The following is a 26,221-nucleotide window of genomic DNA, read 5'->3' as shown; positions in this document are numbered from 1 at the left end:
TTGATTTCTGAACTGCTATGTAATGGTTTGCTTCAAATGAGTGGCTTATTAGGCCACGTCAGAGTGCAGTTAAGAGTCAACCACATCGGTACGGGACTGGAGTCACATATAGGCCAGACCAGGTAAGGACAGCATGTTTCCTTCCCTGAAGCATATTAGTGAACCAGTAGGGTTTTGGCAACAATCCGACAGCTTCATCATCACTTTTACTGATGCCAGCTATTTATTTCCAGATTCTTTAAACTGAATTCAAATTCTCAAACTACCATGGTGGGATTTGAATTTATGGATTATTCGGCCAGGCCTCTAGATTACTAATCCAATAACATATCCGCTACACTACAACACCCCTGGTGTCATGTAAATGGATTTCAATTAACTGAACTCAAATTCAGATCCAACCCAGTGAAATGGTCTAGTCAAAGTCAATCATAAAATGAGAATCAACGCAAAAAAAACGCGAGGGCCTTGCTCAGGGCCTATAATCCAGGTGAGAGCTTGGACTGGCCAATGGATTCCCAGCACTAGTAAAGCAGCTGAGTAGCAGTTAAATGGCAGGCAATGTGTGAATACAACAATTTTGTGGGCTCCCCACTTAATAAGCCTAAAATTATTGGTCAGTATTGCATTGTTGCCGGTGATGCAATGCTTCACACCAACAGAAATTTCTAGGCTTATATTTGTTCTGTTGTTTTCTGAATGGACAAATTTGCAAATGTACCAGGAAAACATATGTAAAATACTGAAAATCTCTTGATCTTTCTTTGCACATTTTCATTAGTGTGTCCTCATGATTTGTTTTTAATCTAATGTACTTGTATTAAAATATGTTGTTTACTCTCAGGTTGACTTGTTCTGAAGTAACATTTAATAATAATTTTGACGTTGTCACCCAGGCGCTCCAGGAATGGTGAAGGACATTAAGGTGACAGATTCCACCCATTCTAGCATCTCTCTAGCCTGGGACAAACCAGAGGTGGGCGATGAACCTCAGGGATATATTTTAGAGATGAGGGCTGAAGACGCTAAAGAATGGACAAAGTGCAGTAAGATACCAATTACCAGCACCAATTACACTGTGGGAGGCCTGCAGGAACGAGGCAAATACTTCTTCAGGATCAGAGCTGTAAACGAGGGAGGTGTGGGAGAACCAACGGAGCTTAACAAAGGCATCTATGCCATGCCACCTCCAGGTAATGCCTTTTGTTATTCAAATATCTTTTAGCACCCTAACTAAATTGTCCTTTGTATGGCATCCAGCACTTAGCAGGTTTTTTAAATTCCAGTTCAGACTTTGTACCTCATTAGCAGCTTCTCTTTAGACTAATATTTACCAAATTTGCCTGGCGACCTTTAACTGTAATTTTTCCATTTCCCTTTTACTGTTCAATCCAATGAAGGGGCCTCTTTTGCCAATGAGGACTCTGACCCAAAACATTAACCTGCCTTTTTCTCTTTTAGATACAGATGGCTGTGACTGCTGTGTATTTCCAGCATTTTTTGTTTTAATTCCCATTATAACACATTGCCATACTATTCTAAGGAAGTAGTTCCTGTTATACCACCATTCTTTAACATCCCACCCCACCTCCAGTAATATTGTATGGCATAATAGTGCCTTGATCTGCTGTCTACCCCAAGATAAATTTCTACTCCACTGTCTGCACCTGAACCAGTCTGTCATCAAATTATTGGTCCCATTGTACAAGATTGAACACAGTTTCTGAGGGGAGAATCTGAAACGGGTTTATTCTTACCAGCTGAGATGCATATCTATTTGAGATGCCTTGTCCCTTGAAAAAGAACGCCCTCTTATTCACTTGGTAAATCCGTTACCTGTTGTGGCACAGATCGATGCAGAGCAGCAAGGTCTCTGCTCTGTGCTGAGTTAGCTGATCTCAATGGGCCAGCAGCTGGGGGGGCTACAATTGTCCTCAGTGCCTCTGGGATAGGGAGTAGAAAAAATTAGCCGGATCCCCATTCCTGATCACTGTCCAGTGATCCCTACTAGAAAGTGCAAGTGTGTGGATGTTGAGTGAGGATGAGATCAGGCTTGGCTGTGATTCCTCTATGGTTGAGTAGGCTGTAGCGCTCACTGTCTAGGTGCAAGCATGAAGAACAGCCATTTGAGTGAGATACCAGATGGCAGCTGGCACCCTTGAAACCATACCTCAGTGAGAGTCAGTGTCTTTAGGGAATGAGAAGAGAAAATAATTCAGTGTGAGATTAATACCTAGGTAAAAGTAGCACTCACAGGAATGTAGTATAAGCATGTTAAGCATCTATGCGTGAAGTTCGCTGATTGAAATTCCTACCATCTAGTGTCAAGGTTCTAATGGGCTGACATAGACTGGATCCCTGGTGATCGGATTGCAGTGGTTCAAGAAGACGGCTCATCAATACCTTCTCAAGGGCAACTAAGGATGGGCAATAAATGCTGACCTTGCTGGTGATGTCCAGCAATTTTAAAAAAGTGCTGCATATGCATTGAGACCCAAGTGAACAAGTGGGGGTGGGGAAAATATAGATTCAATTGTCTCTGACCTACTGTTGTAGATGTGGTGGTCGAGCTTAGAACCCTCCTGACACAGCATGTGACACAATGGCAAAGTCACACAGATATCGTTTATAGTCTCGTCACCCATTCTGACTATGTGCACCCTGGTTCATTTTGGTCAAGCGGTAAGCCAGACCATTGACTGAGCTGAAATACCATCTGAATGCAGCAACCAGTCAGATGGACAGTATTAACCTCTGCCAGTCCTATATGTTCCTACGTCCCTATCACGTGAAGATCACGTGGCTGCAAAGAAATTCCCTCGGTGACTTTAAATGTTTTTATTCCCAGCCTCTCCCAGGTTTCTGGATGCCAGAATGCCAAGCAGCATGGTGGTCCGGGCAGGCTCTGCACTGTGTATCAACGTGGGCTTCTCGGTGAGTCAGGGGCTTCAGATACTTCAGCCATCAGAGGCAACACTATACAGAGGGTTAATAATATTAATATTCATTGTAAATGAATCTGAGTACAAGAAATGAGCCTTCAGTCTCACCCTACCCTCATCACAGACAAAACACACACCAGATGAAAGTGAACAATTCATTCTCCTCTGGTACTGTATGGCTCATCTGTGTTTCAGTGTCAGTTCCTGTACCTACATGGTGTTCACTGGATAAAAAGAAACAATTTCCTCCTGACTAATATCATACAGCTCAGCATTAGCTCTTGTATATGCACAGCACATACCAGAAAGGTACAGTACTGTTCTCTTAAATGTATAAGTTCAAACCATTCAGTACACATCAGGCAAAAGATAACAATTCACATCCCTCGGTAATGTTCTGATCGTGTGTCTCAGTGACAGCTCCTGTACCTGTATAGTACACACCAGATAAAATAGACTGATTCACTTCGCTTTGTTAATGTACTACTGCTTATATGTATAGCAATGTTAACTCCTGTACATGTACAATGGATACCGGGGTAAACAGGAATTATTCACTCCAATCTGGTACTGTACAGCTTGTGTGTTTCTCATGTGTACTTGTATAGTTCACACTGGGTAAAAGGGAATGATTCACTCTTGTCTGGTACTGAATGGCTTATTGGTGCTTCAATGTCAACTCCTGCACATGTCCAGTACACAGCAGGTAAAATGAAACAGCATACTTCCATCTGGGTACTGTATAGCATGGCCCCTAAAATCTGTCTCCCTTTCTGGAACACTCCCAGTGTAAGACCGTCGGAAGTGTGGTGAAAGGCCTGGGAGGAAAGCTAGGACTTGGGTAGATCGGGCCCTAGCCTTGGCTACCACTTTTCAGGAGGTGGGAGGCCTTGTTTGGGGCAGATCTTCCATCCGCTGCAAACATGTCAGAAGGCATACGTCAGAGGGGACGTGGCTAGTGGGAGTGAGGTTGGAAGTTTCCTAGGCCACGGTCTGTGTTCCACAAGTGGCCAGTATGCTGGGAAGAAGCAGGCGTTCTAACCTGCTCAGCAGATATAGGGCCCACTTGGGGGTCTAGGCCTTGGCTTTGGCCTAGAGCCCTGAAAATTACAGCCTGCAGTCCCAATCCATTTGACTGCCTCCCTTTACAAGGGCAGCTGGGCCTTTTCAAAATTACATTGCAGATCGAGGCTGCTGATGAACCACTAATTGACTGGTTGCTGCCCTTTTGCCTGCTCTGCTGCTCTGAAATTTGCCTGTAGCAGCAGAGGTACCTGCCAGTTTCATTAAAATGAAGGAACTGGCCCTTGACCCTGGCTACCTCAGCAGGATGACCACCGGAGGTTCCCAGCAGGCAGATCCCGGCACTTACACCAGGTACAAAGGACCATGAATTTTTGTGGCTCACTGTGGATTCCTGTATGTATGGGTTGGACAGTAGATTGAAGGGAATGCTTTACTCCTCTTTGGTACTGAATGGCCAGTGTGTGCCTCACTGCCAGCTCTTGTATACAGTGCAGACCAGATATGGAAAGCATTAACAGGTCTCATGCTTGCTGTTGCTCCAAGCTCTTTTGTTACTATTTATTACAGGGCTCTCCTTCACCAAGTGTGATCTGGCTGAGAGACGGAACCCCAACCAAAGGCAGAGAGACAATCACAAAAGGACCGAATATGTCACAGTTCCTGATCCCCAGTGCTCACAGATCAGATTCAGGGACATACAAGATTATGCTGAAAAATGACTATGGTGAAAAGTTTCATGATATCAGAATTCGTGTTGCAGGTATGATCGTAAGATGAGGTCAGCACCCAGCTTTTACACAACTGGGACTGCAATTACGAGTCATGTTCATCAGTAGCACCCTCATACCAACACCTGCCTTATCATTACATCACTGGTGATGTCATTCATACAAATGTTGAAAAGCCTGAAATATAAGTGGTTATCAGCAACCACTGGGGTAACCCTGTTCCTCTACATATTGAGGGCTCAGTAATTTACCTTCCGAAAACCCTCAGGCTCCTCACACTGTCTGTAACTCGGCTCCTCACACTGTCTGTAATGCAGCTTCTCACACTCTCTGCAACTCGGCTCCTCACACTGTCTGTAACTCAGTTCCTCACACTGTCTGTAACTCAGTTCCTCACACTGTCTGTAACTCAGTTCCTCACACTGTCTGTAACTCAGTTCCTCACACTGTCTGTAACTCAGTTCCTCACACTGTCTGTAACTCGGCTCCTCACACTGTCTGTAACTCAGTTCCTCACACTGTCTGTAACTCAGTTCCTCACACTGTCTGTAACTCGGCTCCTCACACTGTCTGTAACTCGGCTCCTCACACTGTCTGTAACTCTGCTCCTCACACTGTCTGTAACTCAGTTCCTCACACTGTCTGTAACTCAGTTCCTCACACTGTCTGTAACTCGGCTCCTCACACTGTCTGTAACTCGGCTCCTCACACTGTCTGTAACTCTGCTCCTCACACTGTCTGTAACTCAGTTCCTCACACTGTCTGTAACTCTGCTCCTCACACTGTCTGTAACTCAGTTCCTCACACTGTCTGTAACTCAGTTCCTCACACTGTCTGTAACTCTGCTCCTCACACTGTCTGTAACTCAGTTCCTCACACTGTCTGTAACTCAGTTCCTCACACTGTCTGTAACTCAGTTCCTCACACTGTCTGTAACTCGGCTCCTCACACTGTCTGTAACTCTGCTCCTCACACTGTCTGTAACTCAGTTCCTCACACTGTCTGTAACTCGGCTCCTCACACTGTCTGTAACTCGGCTCCTCACACTGTCTGTAACTCGGCTCCTCACACTGTCTGTAACTCGGCTCCTCACACTGTCTGTAACTCGGCTCCTCACAATATCTCTAAAATCGGCCTAGGTAAAGTTGGTCCCTTTGTAAATATGTTATGCCATTGTGTATATACTGTGTCCTTTGTAGGTAAGCTATGCCTCTGTAGTTAATCTGTGTCCCTGTGGATAAGCTGGGCTCTTGGCTACAGTGTTCTCCCAATGCGTAAACTGCCCCTATGGGTAAGCTATGCTCCCTTGAATAAGTTGTACCCTTTGGGTAAGCTCTTTTCTTGTGATATCCGTGCCTCTATAGATAACCACCGCTCCTATGTATATACCTGCTGGATAAACTCTCCCTGTGATAAGCTGTGATCTTGTGGATAGGCCAGAAAATTCAGTTAATCTGTTTTTGCTGCTTTTATTTTGTGGGAAAAATGTTGGCCAGGACACCAGGAGATCTCCCCTGCTCTTCACTGAATAGTGCCATGTGCTCGTCTATGTTCACCTAAACAGGTAGACATGGCCTCAGTTTAACGTCTCATGCAATATTTGGGATCTCTGACACTGTAGCACTCACTACTGCACTAAAGTGATTATGTGCTCTAATACCTGGAGTGGGGCTTGAACTCACAAACTCTGACTCAGAGGTGGGAGTGCTACCACTGAGCCAAGCTGAAACCAAACGGTGTTCTTATCAGTGAACTGTGTCTCTGTGAGTAAACTGTGTTCTTGTGAATAAATTGTGACCTTCTAATTAAGCTATGTCCCTTTGTGTAAGTTATGCAACTGTTGATAGGCTCTGTCTCCTATCGATTAGTTGTGGCCCCTGTGGATAAGCTTTGCTCGATTTAGTTAGGTTATGGCCCATATTGCAAAGTTGTCCAACAGGCAATAAGAGGCCCCTGAATGAGTGTTGCCTGTTTGTTTTTTCAGATTTCCCACGCCCACCCACTAACTTACACCTGGTTGAGGAAGTTCCGAACACAGTGACCCTCTCATGGGACCACACTCCAGATAACATAGAGGATGGCCGTGTTCATTATGTGATTATGAAGCGTGATGCCAGCACTGCAACCTGGTTCACTGTAACAGAACGTGTTTTTGGCAATAAGTACACAGTGACGGGTCTGCTGCCAGGCAGAAAATACTTCTTCAGGGTGATTGCTCGGAACGACATTGGAGACAGTGAACCACTGGATTACAAGGAGCCATGGTTGCTTGCCAGGGACAAAGGTACGCCCTTGATACTGCTGTCTACCTCAGATGTGTAGAGGTCAAAACAAATCTTTCAAAAGAAATAGCAATTCTACTTTTGTGTTCTTCACAGTGAATTGGAGGTTGTGGTGTTATAAGGGAGGTGGTGGGGATTGAGGGTGGGGGAAGGATGCACGTGACCTCTGAAAAGATTTGGAAAGAAGTTTGAAAGGTACAGATAAAGTGAGCTAAGTACTTTTCAATTAAATAGTGTTTGTTTTCTTTACCCACTGCACTTTGATCAAAAAAAATTGTTTCGCCCACATACCAGTAACACAAATAAATCTGTTCACGTACCACAGGGGGAGAAGTCATCCCCACTTTTCACTATGAAACCAGGCATTTGGCCATCCACATGGGTACTTTGTTATATTTTTGTAGCTCTTTTATCTGTTTTGGTATACAGGCATCTCTCTTTATCCATCTCCATCTATAACCACACACACACACACACACACACACACACACACACAAAGATGTAGGAATTTGCCAGACATGGTTAAAGCAATTGCTATTATTTGAATGTAGCCATTTTCTAAGGAAACCAAAAGTCACAAATAATATAACACAAAAATCTAGGTTTATCTGATCTATATTGCAACCAACTGTTTTTCTTTGAATTTTAAAACCCGTTTTAACTATTAACAGTTTGCCATACTGTTCCTTCTAGATTTCCTTTATGGTTAGAGGTCCAAAATAGTATTTTGAGCTCGAACACAAAATATAAATGATTTCAAAAGATGGTCTCAGGAGTTCCATACTTTTATTGTCAGGTAGACAGACTTTCCCATTATCATATTAATTCTTTTTCTATGCTAATTTTTGAGTTTTCTCCCAGATATGTAGCTAAAAGGAATACATTACTATATATATATATATATCATAGTAAGTACGACAAAGGAGGAGGCCATTTGGCCCATCTTTGTGCCGGCTCTTTGAAAGAGCTATCCAATTAATCCCATTCCTCTACTCTTTCCCCATAGCCCTGTATTTTTTTTTCCCTTCAAGTATTTATCCAATTCCCTTTTGAAAGTTACTATTGAATCTGCTTCCACCACCCTTTCAGGCAGTGTGTTCCGGATCACAACAACTCTCTGCGTTAAAAAATGTTTCCTCATGTGGCCTCTGGCTCTTTTGCCGATCACCTTAAATCTGTGTTCTCTGGTTACCGACCCTTCTGCCATTAGAAACAGTTTATCTTTACTTACTCTATCAAAACTGTTCATGATTTTGAACACCTCTATCAAATCTCCTATTAATCTTCTCTGTTCTAAGAATAATAACCCCAGCTTCTCCCATCTCTCCACATAACTGAAGTCCCTCATCCCTGGCACCATTCTAGTGAACCTCTTCTGCACCCTCTCTAAAACCTTGACATCCTTCCTAAAGTGTGGTACCCACAATTGAACACAATACTCCAGCTGAGGCCAAGCCAGTGTTTTATAAAGGTTTAGCATAATTTCTTTGCTTTTGTACTCTATGCCTCTATTAATAACGCCCAGGATCTCATATGCTTTTTTAACAGCCTTCTCAACTTGTCCTGCCACCATCAAAGATTTTTGTATGTGCACGCCCAGGTCTCTCTGTTCCTGCATCCCCTTTATATGAAAACTAAATAATGGCAACATTTCAAAGTTTCACTAACTTTACATGTAATATGCAAGAAAACATAACTGCACCAGAACAAAGACACAGACAGATTAGACACAAAGCCTATACTGTAATTTATCATAAGCAATGCGATGGATCTCATTTCAGACCTCATTCCAAAGGATTTTGTTTCAGTCCTGACCTAGTAACCTACAGTCCATACAGCAATTGGGCTGTTATATCTCTTGTTTCATTTTTACAAAGATGTTCTTTATCTCTTTGGGGACAAATGACAGGACAATGCAGAGCCTCCGAGCAGCATCATCTACCTGCATCGGTTTGGCCAAACGTTATTTGCTGATCTATGAACATCCTTTGACAACTGGAAAGCCAGTTTCACTTGTGCTACAAACATTGTCACCACACCCTGGCTAATGCTGCAGCCAGCATATAATCCTGACTTGGAAGAATGCACAACATAGGACAATTAGTGTGTGTGTGGATGTATCAGTGTAATGTTATCAGGTCAGTGTCCAGAATGAGCTGGACAGGGTGTGTGAAGGGATGGGATATGGCCAGCACAGGAGGGTGGGATAGCAGGTTGGAAAGGATGGGATAAGAGAGATCCAGGTGGTAAGATAGTGGCAGAATAGGAGGTGGGATCATTCAGCACAGAGTAAGGGATCATGGCTCGCATTCTGATGTCTGCTTTGCTGCTGATGAAAATTCTTTAAAAACCTTGATAATTGATCAGTGCTTCCACATCATTGGACAGGAACATTAGGGAAAAAAAGGGCCTTGCGGGGCTGGGGGCCTTTACCAGAGACCTGAGGGAACCGTTCCTGGCACTTGGGTAAGTGGTTGGGGAGAGCAGGAGCCAGAGGGGATCATGGTCAGGGGAGGGGGAGGGAAGCCCAAGGTTTCCTTATGGGGCCAGAAGGAACACTCTTGCCGGATGGGCAGGGTTAAATCGAACCTTTAGTGTCAGATTTATATTTTAGAAATTTTTAAACCACCCACTCAAAAAGTGGAGAGGTGGTAGGTAGCCCTAATCAGTGAGTTATTTGAATCTACCTTTAAAGTTCCAACATTTACTGGGACCTCAACACATCCCAGCATTTCATGCTGTAAACCTCCTTCTTGGCCCATGCCCACTAAGAACCAGCTTGACTTCATTGGTGGCATTGTCACTAGAGTGGACTTGATCCCCACAACAGGATTTGAATAATTAATTAATGCTGACACTGCTGCAGTACTGTGGGATTGCTGCATTGTCAGGGGTGCAGTCCTTTGGATGAGATGTTAAACTGACGCACATGTTCCATGCGCATATCCCAGTGATTCAGGTGGATATTAAAGATCCGTCATACTATTTAAAGAAGAGCAGAGATCAGCCAACATTCATCTCTCAACCAACAACACCAAAACAGATTAACTGGTCATTCATTTCATTTGCTGTTTGTGGGATCTTGCTATATGCAAATTAGCTGTCGTGCATATGTAACAGTGACTTCACTCCAAAGTAATTCATTGGCTGTGAAGCACTTTGGGATATCCTGAGGATGTGATAAGGTGCTATTCAAATGCAAGTTCTTTCCAGTTTCAAGTTCTTTCCTTCCTTCCACTAGAACGTTTCAGCCTACAAATTAAGCAATACAAGGAGAAGGACTGGACCCATGCCCCTGAATTCATCACACCACTGAAAGACCACATAATCCACCGTGGCTATGATTGCACCATGAGTTGCGCCATTACTGGCAATCCAAGGCCGCACATCACCTGGTATAAAGGCAAGGTCCTCATCTCCGAAAACCTCAAATATTGGTACACGTCCTCAAACGGTGTCTGCACACTGACTATTCCGAGTACAGAAATGAAGGACGCTGATGAGTACACCATTGTGGCTGAAAACTCCCTGGGGAAGGTGAAGTCCTCCTGCACGCTGACTATGCAAGGTAAGTTATTTCTTACAGTGATTAAAGATGGACATTCATCACCAAAAACCTCTTACAGACAGTGTGAGGAGCCGAGTTACAGACAGTGTGAGGAGCCGAGTTACAGACAGTGTGAGGAGCCGAGTTACAGACAGTGTGAGGAGCCGAGTTACAGACAGTGTGAGGAGCCGAGTTACAGGCAGTGTGAGGAGCCGAGTTACAGACAGTGTGAGGAGCCGAGTTACAGACAGTGTGAGGAGCCGAGTTACAGGCAGTGTGAGGAGCCGAGTTACAGACAGTGTGAGGAGCCGAGTTACAGGCAGTGTGAGGAGCCGAGTTACAGACAGTGTGAGGAGCCGCGTTACAGACAGTGTGAGGAGCCGAGTTACAGACAGTGTGAGGAGCCGAGTTACAGACAGTTACAGACCATCACTAGGACTCCTGGTGATTCAGTATGGTACTGAGTCATGCAGACCAAAAATTCCAGGTTTAATGCCCGATATGTGTTGAGTCAGCAGGTTCACCAGTAGGGGCGCTAGAATTGGCCTAAGTTCCTCAGGGCAAGGGAGGGAAAAATCGTCCAGGGTTCTCTATCCAGCAGGGACCACTGAATACTGATCAGGAATAAAGACAGGATCAGGCTCAGATGTGATGCCTCCCACAGATGAATGGCTTGTTGACGCTTAATATTTAGGTTCACATTGATGAACAGGTAAAGTACTAGCGGGCTGAGGTCATCCATGAAACTATACCACAGCATGAGCCTGCACCTTCAAGAGAGGAGGGGAGAAAAAAGAATGAATGCTCCTTTCAGCCTGTTGCTGAGACTGATTGTGCGACCATTGTGGAGATACTGTCAGAGAGACGTAAACTGTATATGCTAAATCAGCTCTCTCGTAAATAGGTTAAATAGCCCAGCACTGTTCATTTATTGATTTTGTAGGATACGAGGCTCCAATATCCCCCCTCCATTTCTTGTCAAACAGTTTGCATTGGGGCATTCATCGGCTGTAACCCCGGTTCCTCTGATAGGCTGCAGTGTAAGTCAATCACAGCAAGACTCTCACCTCTTTATTTTGGTCAACACCTCGACAGACGTTCCAAAAACCCACTCCACATGTTCACTTCAGTGTTCTGATGCACTCTTTTAATGAACTAACTTATGCCCCATGCTCGCTTCAGCAGCCTGATCTGACCCAACCCCTGTGGTCCCTTTGAAGGCTTAATCTGCTCAGGATGTGGGCATTGCTGCTCGTCTTTCTCAATAGTAGAGGTCACAGGGGAGGAAGTTGCTGTCGAATAACCTTGTTGAGTTGCTGCAGTGCATCCTGTAGATGGATGGATGTAGGGTGGATATTAAGTTCAGTACCAGGGACATCAATCAAGTGAACTGTTCTGTCCTGGATGTTGTCTAGCTTCATGAATGTTGTTGCAGCTGCACTCACCCAGGAGAGTGGTGTGTATTCCATCACATTCCTGACTTGAGCCTTGTAGACTGTGGAAAGACTCTGAGGGATCACGAGGGGAGCCACGCGTCCCAGAATACCCAGCCTCTGCCCTGCTCTTGTTGCCGTTGTATTGATGTGGCTGCTTCAGATATGATTCTGACGAGTGGTGACCTCCAAGATGTTGATGGTGGGGGAACCCGGTGTTGGTGGTGGTGCTGTTGAAGGTCAGGGGAGGTGACTTTTTTTTGTTGGAGATGGTCATTATCTGGTACTTATGTGGCGCAAACATTACCTGCCACATCAGTCCAAGCCTGGATTTTATCGAGGTCCTGCTGTAGACTGGCATAGGCTGCTTCATTATCGGGGGAGTTGTAAGTGGAGCTGAACACTGTGAAATTGTCAGCAAATAGCCCCACACCTGATCTTATGACAGAGGGAAGGTCATTGATAAAGTAGCTGAACATGTTTGGCTGAGGACACTTCCTTGAGGAACTCCTGCAGTGATTCCTGGGAGGGCAAAGATTGGCCTCCAACAACCACAACCGCAAAGAAAATAATTACCTAAGTTTTCCCAGTCATCTCTTTTAAGAAATTCTTGCCTGCCCCCACCCATCCAGACCAAAACTGGACCCACCTGCTGCGCTCTGCCACTGTGACTGTGTCTCAGCTCCTGACCTTGAAGCCTGCTTGGAATCTGGTTGAGACAGGGGTTGATACGGTCACAGTGGGGCAGTGGCAATAGCGGGGGGCACATTGGTGGTGGTGGGCATTAGCAGCTGGAGAGAAACCCCTTTTAATAAATCCCCCGCTGTGACTGAAATTCTCTTTCTGTCACTGCCACCACATTGCAACCAGACACCCCCTTCCCTTCTCCCACAGCTGCATGGGCATATTTTGTGTCTGCCCTCAGATGTGCCAGGATTTATGATGGAGCTAAAAAGGGGCAGAACCCTGACAGATATCGGTTTCTACCCCCTCCCCCACCCCACCTCCTACCCCACTGCCATTGGACTCAAAAACTGCCTTCCCAGAAGCAGGAATTTCAGGGCCCACGTACCTACCTCTAACCTGGTACTCATGCACATTTCTGTGTATCCAAAGGTTAGAGATAAATTTGAGTATGAAGGTAAAAGAACATATACTAATAACCAATGCCATTCGCAGTATTCACAGAAAAATGGACTGAGTCCATTGACAAAAGAACCAGAAGGGAGATGAGGAGAATTTTTTTAATGCGGTGAGTTGTTATGATCTGGAATGCACTGCCTGAAAGGGTGGTGGAAGCAAATTGAATAGTAACTTTCAACAGGGAATTGGATAAATACTTGAAGGGGAAAATTTTGCAGGGCTATGGGGAAAGGGCAGGGGAGTGGGACTAAATGGATAGCTCTTTCAAAGAGCCGTCACAGGCACGATGGGCCAAATAGCCTGCTTCTATGCTGTATCATTTTGTGATTCTATGAGCCATAGAACTCGATTGCCAAAACACCAGTAAAAATCTCAAAATACCATGTAATAAAAACAGTTTCACTTATTTATTCAATTATATCAGTGACCCTGATACATTTTGCATTACAGAGCATAATGTCCATACTGTATCCTTTGACTCATTGTGTTTGTAGTCTTATGTCTCATGCACATTTTATTTGTCACAAGTTTGCATCCTAAGTTTTTTTTTGTCCTTGGGATGTGGTCAGTGTTGGCAAAACAGCATTTATTGGCCATCCCCAGTTGCCCTCAGAAAGTGGGGGACGGGCCTTCTCTTTTAGTTTTTTTAACAACTGAGCGGCTTGGTAGGTCACTTCAGAAGGCATTAAGAATCAACCACATAGTGGTGAGAATGGAGGTGCCTCTGTGCCAAACTGGGTAGGGGTGGCAAGTTCCTTTTGCTGAAGGACACGAACCAGTTGGGTTTTTACAATATTATGGCAGCTTTCCTGGTCATTTGTCCGGTGCCAGCTCACAAATGAGCAGATTTATTGAATTCAATTTCACAACCTACGCAATGGTCATATAAGGTGTCAGTTCTGATTTTGGGTAGGGCAGTTTTAGTGCTGTGGAAGAGGCGGAAGCCATCTGGCAGGATCCAAACAAGGACTTTGGGGAGAGGTGGGCATGGAATGTGAGGCAATGACGTGTCCAAGGACCTGAGAAGAAAGGGTAGTAATTGGAGGGGGCAGATGGTTATTTGTGAGTTTTTTGAAGGTAGGTGGGATGGGGAGGTAATGTCAATGGGGGGAGGGACAATGTCTGAGGAAAGGGAGTCATTAACCATATCAGTGAGCATGGGGGCATGAAGAGGAAGTAGTTAAGCAGGGCCTCATTGAAAATGCATAGATAAGATAAATCCTGATTATCACTTCAAAATTAACCAGGAAAGTAGGAGAAGGGAACATAAATAGGAATGAATGAAAGGCAAGCTTAGAACAGATATCAAGAAAGACCTTAGTCAAAGAGTAATACATCTTTGGAATAATCTAACAAACAAGTAAATAGAAGCAAAAACAATAGGATTGTTCAAAATACAATTTGCTGCCATGACAGGAGAATTATTGTACTGGAGGGATGAGCTCCAACGGGCACAATGGCCTTTCTCATCCCTGATTTTTCCATTTTTGTTAATGAGAGAGTAGAATGAATTGACAGAGACAGAGCAGGAAAGCAGAGTAGAATGAATCAGAGGCAGAGAAAGAGACAATAGAATGTCAGAGATAGAGGAGAATAAATAAGAGACAGACAAAGAGGAGAAAACGAATCAAAGAGAGAGAGGGAGGCAAAGAAAGAATGAACCAAGAATTAAATTTTGACTCTGCTGTTTTACAGAAAAAGGAGTTACAATCATACAGAATTCTGTTGGAGAAAATCCACGTAGAAGTAAGCACATCATGTGAATTCAAACCGGGCCTCAGTGAAGACTGGCGTAGATCGAGACTAGCTATTTGCTGCCATTGTGAAGATCGAGTTTACTATTAGAGAAGCAAATTTTCTTGGACATAATGAATTGGGTGAACGTACATCATTTCCAAACGGTCTGCCGATTGTCTTTTAGTGTCCTTGAATCACACTCAGGGCCAAGGACAAGACTGTTCTCATCATCCATGTCGATATTTAACCGCTGTGACTCTTTGAAGGAGCTGATTCCTGAGACACTAATGATCGGAAACTTGCATGTTACTTATGAGCAAAATTTTTATTATATAGTTTGATCCATGGTGACACCTAGTTTTAAAACTGTGGTGAAATATACAACTTAGTCAATGTAAAATTGAGATGATTGCAGGAAAAATAGTTTATTCCCAAAATTCAGTCAAGTGTCCTAAACCATGTAACTCCCCCTTGTAGAGAAATCCACCAGGAATATGCATCTCTTCACCACAGGGGTGATCGAGGCTCATTTTCACTCTCTGTCCTGCTTTGAATTCTGGGAAGGATGACATAATTTGTGCAATGCACTGTAAAACTTTATGAATCAAATAAATATTTAAAATGGCTAAATATCTCTTGTTTATGAGCAATGATTATCCAGAAAGCTTTGTGGGAAAGCTGGAGGGCACAAGTGGCAACAAAAATTCCATCCTTCCCAGAAAGATTGGCATGATCAAAAACCACTGTCCCCGCCGGCAGTGATTGGGAGATATAATTGCACAGTTTTTAAAATTTGTTTAACTCACAAATATCATAAGCAAAAAAAAAATAGTGAAATGAAAAATAGAAGCACAATGTTAAAATCCTACTGCGATAAACTCCAACAACATAAGAAATTAAGTACAAAATATGACTAATTATTTAATTAATCTGCAGAAAATGATTGCTTACCAGATATGGTGGAGTCACCCTTCAACTAATCAGAATGTCTCATTATCGATGTTAACTGATGAATTTCTGGCCACTGTTTGTTTATCATAGCCTCTAAGACAATTGGCATCAGACGGACAGTCTTGTTCTACAAAGCTCAGCCGTAGCCTGCTATGTTGTTTCTGTTGTAGCCCTTTTTAGGCCAGTGTGAAGGAACTGTGCAGTGTACTTCAGTTAGTGCTCTTCTTTCAGAAGATATAGGCTCACTGCTGATGGTAACCTGTTTGTTTGAACTACAAGTAGAAAAAACATACACTTGCTTTTGCTTTCCCAGTAGTACTCATGCTTCAGTCATGTGCTTCTGTTTGAGTTAGACAATGAATGAAAAGAAAAAGATAGGTTTGCCTGCTACTGTTGTCCATTCACTTCAGCAATGACCCCCTTCATCCCATTTCCTCCAAATTTAGTAAAGTATTGTTATCTTGAAATTCAGACAACTGTCGAAGGACTTTAGAATCTGACCTTGAAATTGCATGGTGGACAATCCTCTTGGTCCTGATTAAAAAAGACTTGCATTTTCTGTTCTCCCAAGTGGAGTATTGGGGAATAGCGGGAGTGTACAATGCCCATTATACACATTGCCTGATTTTCCTTTCCATTGAAGTCATGGCGGAGTGTACAACGGGTGGCCAATCTGCTACTGCCTATTTTACACCTCCAGTTGGAAGCTCTGCCCAAAGCTTCAATATTGGAAGCAACTAATTGACTAACTACACAGAAACAAGTAAACCTTGGCCTCTTCTATTTCTTTGGACGGGGTCTCAATTACTGCATCAACAGTGAGTTAGCATGGAGGAGGAGAACTCCCCCCCAGAGCAATGTAGCAAGTAGATTATATTGGAACCATCCTTCATGGTGTCTCTTTATGGTCCCTTTTCACAAATTAAAATCTCCATAACGTTTGCTATTCTTATAAACACTATAATTTAGTTACACTGGTCTGCAGTCTCTGGAATTATGAGGAGATTTCAAGGAACATCAATGGGATATGGCACTGACCTGATTCGATGTCGCTATACATTTTCCCTTACTTTAGGCTGTGCTTTTCCCTGTAGATTTGCTATCATTAGACAATAATTTCAGATACCTGCTGTCACTGAAGCTGGAAAATGGATTTGATTTAATGAAAATGAAAAATAAATCACTGCTTTCTCCTTGCTTTGTGTGTGTTTATTTGTGTTTATCTCCTATGTGGCAAGATCCATATTTAGTACAGTTCCATACATTGTCCATAAAATGTCTCTTAGTCAGACCTTGTAAGCTGCACTTCAGCCCTGTGACTTGGTGCTACTGATCTGAAACAATTGAACCCCATCTCAGAGGGGAGATCTTCATCTATTGTACTCAAGAGAAATGGCAAAACAGACACCAGGGAATCAGTGAACCACCAAATTACTTCTCCCAACATTATATTTTTTGACTGAGAAACCGAGGTTACGGGCCATTGTTCTTAGTACAGGATATCACAAGGTTGAAAAGAAGAAAGAAAATGAGGCAAAAAGAGGTAGTATTTTGAGAATGCCAAGAATGGTTTTAAAAGCTTGTACATTGTAGGAGAAGACAAATTGTTTTGCAGTCCTGAGAGAAAGATGAGTTGGAGTAGAAAACTGAGATGAATCTTGATTTCAACACTGATGATATAGGGAGGAGGAAGAGTGTGTACGGCAGCATTTGGAGTTCAGGAGGAACAAGAGAAAAAAAATTCAGAGGTTCACTGACCATAGTAAAATAGAGAAAGAAGAAAGATTGTGATGGAGAGACAGATGATGTAGCTAAGGTTAGAGAAGGATGGCCTATCAGGTGACATGCATTTTCTAAAATCCTATCCAGGTGTGAGAGAAGTTTTAGAAAAGCCTCCCCAGACATGGATGTGATATTTTACACCAATCCTAAAATGCTGATGGTCCCCAAAGATGGCAATTAGGCTGATGGCAGTGGTGTATAGTTTTAAGATGTGCAGCATTTGAACCTTTGAGAGTTTGACAAGTGGCTAAAAGCTGGTTGACAAATTGGTATGGGTGTCTATGAACTTCCTTGTGGGCCATTTTGCCTCTGTTACTAAACACCCAACTATCAGCAGCAGAAATAGGGAAAGTAGACCATTTTTGCTCATAGTATCAGATGCTGCACTGCTTCCAGAAGGCAAATCCAGCCCATCATATCAAAGCTACATCTTGCACATGGTATACGTAGTTTACTTTTGTATTCAAATAAGGAAATTCATGGCATGCCCCAGCCTGTCTCCAGAGGAGATATAATGAGGCATGCGCTTGCGACACTAAAGTACTATGTACAATCCTTCACAGACACGTTATCTTCTGAACCCAAACAGTTGCCTCCTTTCTCTTCAAAGCCAACTTATTTATTCAACAATAGACATGAAAATGGCAAATGCTGGAAACGCACAACTGGTCAGTCAGTTTCAGGAAAAGGAGAACAACTGGTAAAGGTCATGAATATAAATATGCTCAATACTAGCATAGAGAGGCAACTAAAATGTTTAATAACTTGTAAAGAGATTTGCTTTCAAGTGGTGATGGACCTGTTATACATTTCCAGCATTTTTTGCTTTTATATATTTGTTTAATTCCTTTTCTTCCTGACTTTAGTTCCCTTTCCCTAGGCTGCTTCAATTTCCCTGAACTGCAGGGTGAAAAGCTAACCTGCTCTTTGCCATTGGCCAAGACCCTTCTGATCAAGCATTAGCAGGGGAGCAAAAGGCAGCTATTCTCATATTCCTTCCCTCCCTATGAGGAAGCACTTGGCCACCACATACAACTTCCACCGATGGCCTCGCTAAAGGCGAGTGTGTGAAGCTACGTCCCATCACACCGATTTATTACCTCATTGAATTGCCTTCATTAGAGCTTAGCTGTTGTACTGTAACTGTGATTCTGCTGCAGAGCTGTTGTACCCTATCCTGCCATTAGATGGCGATCCTCAACACTCCACAACAAGCTGCACAATCCTAACTTAAATGATGAATGATTTTCAGACCGGGCGGGTTGCTACTTTTGGTAAACTGTAAAGCTAGAGTGGGGGTGGGGGGGATAGTTGCTTGAGTTTTGATGTGGACAAATGGATTTGTATTTTAAAATATGAACATTTAAGAGATAACTTTACAAATTAAAATTAGCGAATGAGAAATGGTGAGGAGCATGCCCATGAGTTCTCGATCTCCATGCTCAGGTGGCAAAGTTCCATGACAGGAGTACAAATTCACAAAATGGCTCATATAGAGTTTAGATTTGGGAAGGATGTAGAGCAAAGGTACAACGTCTGCATTTAAAGGGCACCATGTTGTTAAAGGATTGAAGAGGCTCTTGGAAGAGGGACTGAAATGGCTGGAGTTGAAGAAGCAATAAGGTGCGCTTCTAACTTTTCAAATTAGTGAAAAGAGGAGTGTAATAGTTGGAGTATTAAGGAAGAAGCCATCCCATACAGCAGCTCAACCCATGTGGAAGGAGATGGCTGTGGCTGTGAGCGGGGCCTCCATAATCCCAAGGTATTGGTAGAAGTGTTGGTAGAAGTTTAATGACCTCACCAGGTCCGAAATGAGTGTTTTCACATGAATAACAAAGCACAGATAACTGAATCACGGAGAATTACGTGAGTGTTTCCCAAAACAATAGTCAAATAGTTCCCTTTGGGGTATCCCATAGCACCATATCCTTTGCTCCAGAAGCAAAGTCTCTTGGCAGTACTCATGCTATCCTTCATTCCATGAATCCTGACTGCAGGATCTGGAGACTGCAGCAGCCAATTAATAATGTGCAATCCATTTGTAGGAGAAGACAGTAAACAATGACAAGGAAAGCAAGGCCACTGGCATTTAACACCACATGAAGAGGAAGCAATGATCATAATTGACATCCACTCTGGCCTGGCAGTGGGGGTTGGAGATGTGAGAGTCTCTGCCTTCAGTTGGTTTGAGAGTGCATGTACCTTTCCTTTTTTAATGTTTCTATGTATTCTTCACTCTTCATCAGTTATCACGGCCCCTATAAGAGACCCACAAAGTAGCGGATTGTGATAGAATGCTGCTCAAACATACCAAAGTTAACAGTGCTGTTTTTTTTCCCTCCAGAGGCTGTAAGCCAGGATTCAAGGGAGGATATTACTGAAAAGCAAGACCTTGCAGTCCCCTTTATCTCAGGCAACACTGGTTACCATTCACTTACCCCCATCATTCACCTTCTCCCTTGCACTCAGCAGCCAAGAGACACCCACTCAAGGGGGTACAGATAGTGCAGATGAGGAATTGACATGTGGACACAGAACACAAGGAAGTCAGAAGATGCCAATGTGGAAGTGAAGCCTGATGAAATTGAACCGAGGCATAAAACATGTCAGTTCCTGACTGCAGAGTAAGCAGATGATTATCTTGGGGGTTCTGCCATAAAGAGAAGGTTAGTAGCAGAGTATCACACAGATACGAAGTTTCTGTCTGGCTTCTCCCAAGATGTGAGCCAAATGACTGGGGTGGCAGTGGAGTCTACTGTGCACCAACATCTGAAAGCAGCTCAACTCATTGCAGGGCTGTCTGGACAAAGTGACAGCTGCAGGACAATCTGTAAACCTTCCACTGCTTCATGAGAGTTCCAGGCAAGTCAGTAAACTCAATGTGGGGGGATTGAATGAAAGACATCACGTCTTGGGGGAACCATTTGGAGAGGTCAATGTCAACTGGGTTGCAAAGTATACAGGTCAGCATCTCAAAGGAATTAAAGGATATTCGGTTGATTCTCTGTCAGAGATTTAAGGTCCTTGCTCATTCTGCCAGCTCTGTTCTCCCACTAACCACAGGTAACCAGAATCCTGTTCCCAGTACTCATGGAAAAGCTGGTGTGGATGCCGCAGAGACTGCTTCCCCTCATGGAAGCTGTGCCTTTCATCGCAAATGAGCTGTGCATTTAAGCTGCAGTTTGTATAAATATAGGGGTTTTCATTTGGGCCACGCAATGGGTACAATCAATAGCACCCACAACCCTGGGGAATCCAGCAATACTGAAATATTTGATGGCTCTTTCAGTCATCTGTCAAATGACAGGGAGCCCTGTCAAATTGTACAAATTGACCTGCCCTGGCAAAGGCGGCATTGGTGACTTGCCTTATAGAGGAGTGCAGAACAAATTGGCTGATCTGCCAATAAGTGCCTTGTGGCTCCCTAAAACATTGAAGAGTTGAGTGCTGTGGTCGCTTTCTGTGCCTAGTCAGAGCTGTGTGTGTTGTGGACCTTGGTTACAGATCTGGTTGCAGCAACAAACAGAGCTCCAAAGTTTCATGTCTGAAGCGCAGGCTCCTGGGACAGAGCTTCTGGTAAAGGTTTTGTAAAATGTGCCTGGGTCTATACATCTGATGGATGGGTAGTGCTGGGGTGGTCTGACTGTCCTCCGGTGCTGCCTGATTAATCTGCCTTCCCTTACAGCCTCCTGCTGCTTCTCTTCCCCCAGCATATATATCATGTAAAGTGGGATTCCATTGAGAAACCCATTGTGCAGCCGTCAGATCCGAGCTCAGTAATTGGCTTGAAATAGAAGGGTAATGCAGAATGTAGGGGAAGGCTTTTTGAGTATGAGTGAATTTTTTGTTATTGTAGTATCTGCATTGATCCCAAGAAATGGCCAAAAGTCTCCATAAGCAATCTCAGTGAGTGGTGTCCCTTTAATGATGTACGCCCAGCCTTATAGAATCATAGAATCATAGAAGTTACAACATGGAAACAGGCCCTTCGGCCCAACATGTCCATGTCGCCCAGTTTATACCACTAAGCTAGTCCCAATTGCCTGCACTTGGCCCATATCCCTCTATACCCATCTTACCCATGTAACTGTCCAAATGCTTTTTAAAAGGCAAAATTGTACCCGCCTCTACTACTGCCTCTGGCAGCTCGTTCCAGACACTCACCACCCTTTGAGTGAAAAAATTGCCCCTCTGGACCCTTTTGTATCTCTCCCCTCTCACCTTAAATCTATGCCCCCTCGTTATAGACTCCCCTACCTTTGGGAAAAGATTTTGACTATCTACCTTATCTATGCCCCTCATTATTTTATAGACTTCTATAAGATCACCCCTCAACCTCCTACTCTCCAGGGAAAAAAGTCCCAGTCTGTCTAACCTCTCCCTATAAGTCAAACCATCAAGTCCCGGCAGCATCCTAGTAAATCTTTTCTGCACTCTTTCTAGTTTAATAATATCCTTTCTATAATAGGGTGACCAGAACTGTACACAGTACTCAAAGTGTGGCCTTACTAATGTCTTGTACAACTTCAACAAGACATCCCAACTCCTGTATTCAATGTTCTGACCAATGAAACCAAGCATGCCGAATGCCTTCTTCACCACCCTATCCACCTGTGACTCCACTTTCAAGGAGCTATGAACCTGTACTCCTAGATCTCTTTGTTCTATAACTCTCCCCAACGCCCTACCATTAACGGAGTAGGTCCTGGCCCGATTCGATCTACCAAAATGCATCACCTCACATTTATCTAAATTAAACTCCATCTGCCATTCATCGGCCCATTGGCCCAATTTATCAAGATCCCGTTGCAATCCTAGATAACTTTCTTCACTGTCCACAATGCCACCAATCTTGGTGTCATCTGCAAACTTACTAACCATGCCTCCTAAATTCTCATCCAAATCATTAATATAAATAACAAATAACAGCGGACCCAGCACTGATCCCTGAGGCACACCGCTGGTCACAGGCCTCCAGTTTGAAAAACAACCCTCTACAACCACCCTCTGTCTTCTGTCATCAAGCCAATTTTGTATCCAATTGGCTACCTCACCTTGGATCCCATGAGATTTAACCTTATGTAACAACCTACCATGCGGTACCTTGTCAAAGGCTTTGCTGAAGTCCATGTAGACCACGTCTACTGCACAGCCCTCATCTATCTTCTTGGTTACCCCTTCAAAAAACTCAATCAAATTCGTGAGACATGATTTTCCTCTCACAAAACCGTGCTGACTGTTCCTAATCAGTCCCTGCCTCTCCAAATGCCTGTAGATCCTGTCCCTCAGAATACCCTCTAACAACTTACCCACTACAGATGTCAGGCTCACCGGTCTGTAGTTCCCAGGCTTTTCCCTGCCGCCCTTCTTAAACAAAGGCACAACATTTGCTACCCTCCAATCTTCAGGCACCTCACCTGTAGCTGTCGATGATTGATGAACAGGTCCTGGCAAACCTTGCCTTTTAAACAGTGGCGCATTTTCTCAAGGGTGGATGTGAAGACCGAAGCCGTGGAATTTAGGACAGTTGATGTCATCCTGCCCAGTGCCAGTCATTTGCATATGGCTGGCACTGGGCGAGACGGGCACTTCAGCACATTTCAACTGATTGGAATTTATGCCGGGACGCTTCTCCAGTGGAACCCTGGCATGCATCGGTTCCATCATAAAAGCCTAGCCCCACAAAGGCATTATTTCCAACTTACGACTCCCTAACCCAGGAATTTCAGGGCTCGTGTATCTTCCTGAAATGTTTAGGAATGTTTCTGTTCACTTAGAATCTGTTCTTTTTTTTGCCCAATATCTAATTAGTGAATGAAGGGAAATGACAGGAATTCAGCAGGGGATGCATCATGATAGATACATCATGGCCAGAGATTAATGGCCTGTCCAATGAGCATGAACAGGGATAAGGACTAATCATTTTAAAAGGTGTTCCAAGGCAGTGCTAACACCATGCCAATCTTAGCTTTGCCATCTAGAAAAGCGGCAAGTCCATGGCTCATGTTCCTTCAGTGGTTGGAAGGGAAATCAGCAGCTTAGTCATTCCATGTCACTCCTGCACATGCTGTCACATTTGGGGATTTTTCCCCCCCCATTTTTCCACAGAAAGAATTTGGAATAAAGAGTTACTTTTACATGTTGAGTGTTTAAACAAAGACACTGAGATAATAGGTGGTTAATACTTTGATGTTGTTTCTCCATAGACTGTAAATAATCAACTTGTTAGCCTGTATCAGCATGAACACCTCACGCCCACTGTGTTGGGAAGTCTCTGGTCCCTTTTGGCTGTGAACACAGGGTGATAACAGAGACACAGGCAAACAGTCAGCTGCAATTGCAAGCATTAGCCATACTCAGAAGGAGAATGCAAAAGGGTACTTAGAAGTTAATTTGGTTTAATTTGAGTAAGGTGATCTACTGATGTAGGGAAGCAAAGCATTTACATGGATGCTTTGTTAGCAGTTAGTGAATAAGAGAATATGAAGAGTAGCAGAAGTTGGTACCAAACTTTAAACTGGCCTCCTACTTCTCCATCTCTGACACACCCTATTGCTTTCCTTTCAAGGATTTTAAGGGTTTCTTTCTCATACAGGATAAGAGTTCTGAAATTTCCAGGCCCACCATCTATCATCGATCTCTCCAGCTGCTATGGGTTGCCTTCTCCTTTAAGAAGAGTACAAGAAGTGAGAAGTTGCAATTGTTAAGGTAGTGTGTAGTAAAACTAAAGTGCCAGCATGCATCCTTTAGCTAAAGAAAGAAAGAACTTACATTTAAAGGAAGGAGGAGGCTCATGTGGAGCATAAACACTGGTATGGACCTGTTGGGCCGAATGACCTGTTTCTGTGCTGTGCATTCTATGTACTTCTATGTAATGTTATATATACTGTAGTGTCTTTCATGACATCCCAAAGTGCTTCACAGCCAATGAAGTACATTTAAAGTGTAATCACTGTTGTAATGTAGGCACATCACATCCAGCAGCCAATGTGCTCACAGCAAGGTCCCACAAACAGCAATGAGATAAATGGCCAGATAATCTGTTTATTGTGGTGTTGGTTGAGGGATAAATGTTGACCAGGACACACGGAGAACTTCCCTGCTCTTCTTTAAATAGTATTATGGTATCTTTTACATCAAAAAAGTAAAGGCCCATTGGGATCCAAGGGAATGTGGCAAATTGGATCCAAAATTGGCTCGGTGGCAGGAAGCAAAGGGTAATGGTCGATGGGTGTTTTTGCGACTGGAAGGCTGTTTCTAGTGGGGTGTCGCAGGGCTCGGTACTAGTTCCTTTGCTTTTTGTGGTATACATTAACGATTTGGACTTAAACGTAGGGGGCATGATTAAGAAATTTGCTGATGACACAAAGATAGGCCGTGTGGTTGATAGTGAGGAGGAAAGCTGTAGACTGCAGGAAGATATCAATGGACTGGTCAGATGGGCAGAAAAGTGGCAAATGGAATTCAATCTGGAGAAGTGTGAGGTAATACATTTGGGGAGGGCAAACAAGGCAAGGGAGTACACAATAAATGAGAGGATACTGAGAGATGTAGAGGAACAGAGGGACCTTGGGGTAGCAGGACAGGTAGATAAGGTGGTTAAGAAGGCATATAGAATGCTTTCCTTTATTAGCCGAGGCATAGAATATAAAAGCAGGGATGTTATGCTGGAACTGCATTAAACACTAGTTAGGCCACAGCTTGAGTACTGCGTACAGTTCTGGTCACCACATTACAGGAAGGATGTAATTGCACTAAAGAGGGTACAGAGGAGATTTAGGAGGATGTTGCCAGGACTGGAGAATTTTAGCTATGGTGACAGATGGGATAGGTTAGGGTTGTTTTCCTTGGAGCAGAGGAGGCTGAGGGGTGATTTGATTGAGGTGTACAAAATTAGGAGGGGCCTAGATAGAGTGGATAGGAAGGACCTATTTCCCTTAGCGGGGGGGTCAATAACCAGGGGGCATAGATTTAAAGTGATTGGTAGAAGGATTAGAGCGGAAATGAGGAAAATATTTTTCACCCAGAGGGTGGTGGGGGTCTGGAACTCACTGCCTGAGAGGGTGGTAGAGGCAGAAACCCTCAACTCATTTAAAAAATACCTGGATGTGCACCTGATGAGCCGTGACCTGCAGGGCTACGGACCAAATGCGGGAAAGTGGGATTCGGCTGGGTGGCTCGTTTCTCAGCCGACGTGGACACGATGGGCCGAATGGCCTCCTTCTGTGCCGTAAATTTTCTATATTCAATGATTCGATGATTTCATAGGTAAGTTTAATAATGTTATTGTGAAACATTTAATTATGTTTTCAATTGTAACAAATCTTATCTTCAGTATTTCATTTACTGAGAAAACAAAGATATTAGACAAAAAGATTTTCAAAAATTATTTGGAGCAGGTTGATTGGTTCAGCTTTTTTTTTAACTTGTGAATTTTCTTTGCTCCTCAAACTTGATGAATAATCTTCATACATGCTTAGTACATCCTTGCTGGTACCTTTCTACCTGTGCTCCTTGCATGTGATTTATACATTCCCTCACTCTTCAATTGTGATTGTATCTGTTTTACAAATACAATATTTGAGCCATTCAAGTGCATGATGTTTGCATTTACAAAGTACGATGCCCAAAAGGGTAACACAGGACGTGT

General features: G+C 43.5%; 1 protein-coding gene across 1 annotated transcript in view; it reads left to right on the top strand.

The window, feature by feature from the left end:
• The window catches only part of LOC137327677 (immunoglobulin superfamily member 22-like), a 62,039-nt gene extending 45,061 nt beyond the window's left edge, over positions 1 to 16,978 (top strand). The window contains exons 17-22 of the mRNA XM_067993481.1: positions 897 to 1,193; positions 2,849 to 2,934; positions 4,536 to 4,728; positions 6,681 to 6,980; positions 10,220 to 10,546; positions 14,797 to 16,978. Coding sequence (XP_067849582.1) covers positions 897 to 1,193; positions 2,849 to 2,934; positions 4,536 to 4,728; positions 6,681 to 6,980; positions 10,220 to 10,546; positions 14,797 to 14,864 — 1,271 coding nt within the window. The 3' untranslated portion in view covers positions 14,865 to 16,978. The remainder of the gene's footprint in view (positions 1 to 896; positions 1,194 to 2,848; positions 2,935 to 4,535; positions 4,729 to 6,680; positions 6,981 to 10,219; positions 10,547 to 14,796) is intronic.
• Positions 16,979 to 26,221: the final 9,243 nt, after the last annotated feature.

This window comes from Heptranchias perlo, chromosome 12 (genome assembly GCF_035084215.1).
Source record: "Heptranchias perlo isolate sHepPer1 chromosome 12, sHepPer1.hap1, whole genome shotgun sequence".
Taxonomy (NCBI): Eukaryota; Metazoa; Chordata; class Chondrichthyes; order Hexanchiformes; family Hexanchidae; genus Heptranchias; species Heptranchias perlo.
This window is presented reverse-complemented; position numbering and strand designations above follow the sequence as displayed.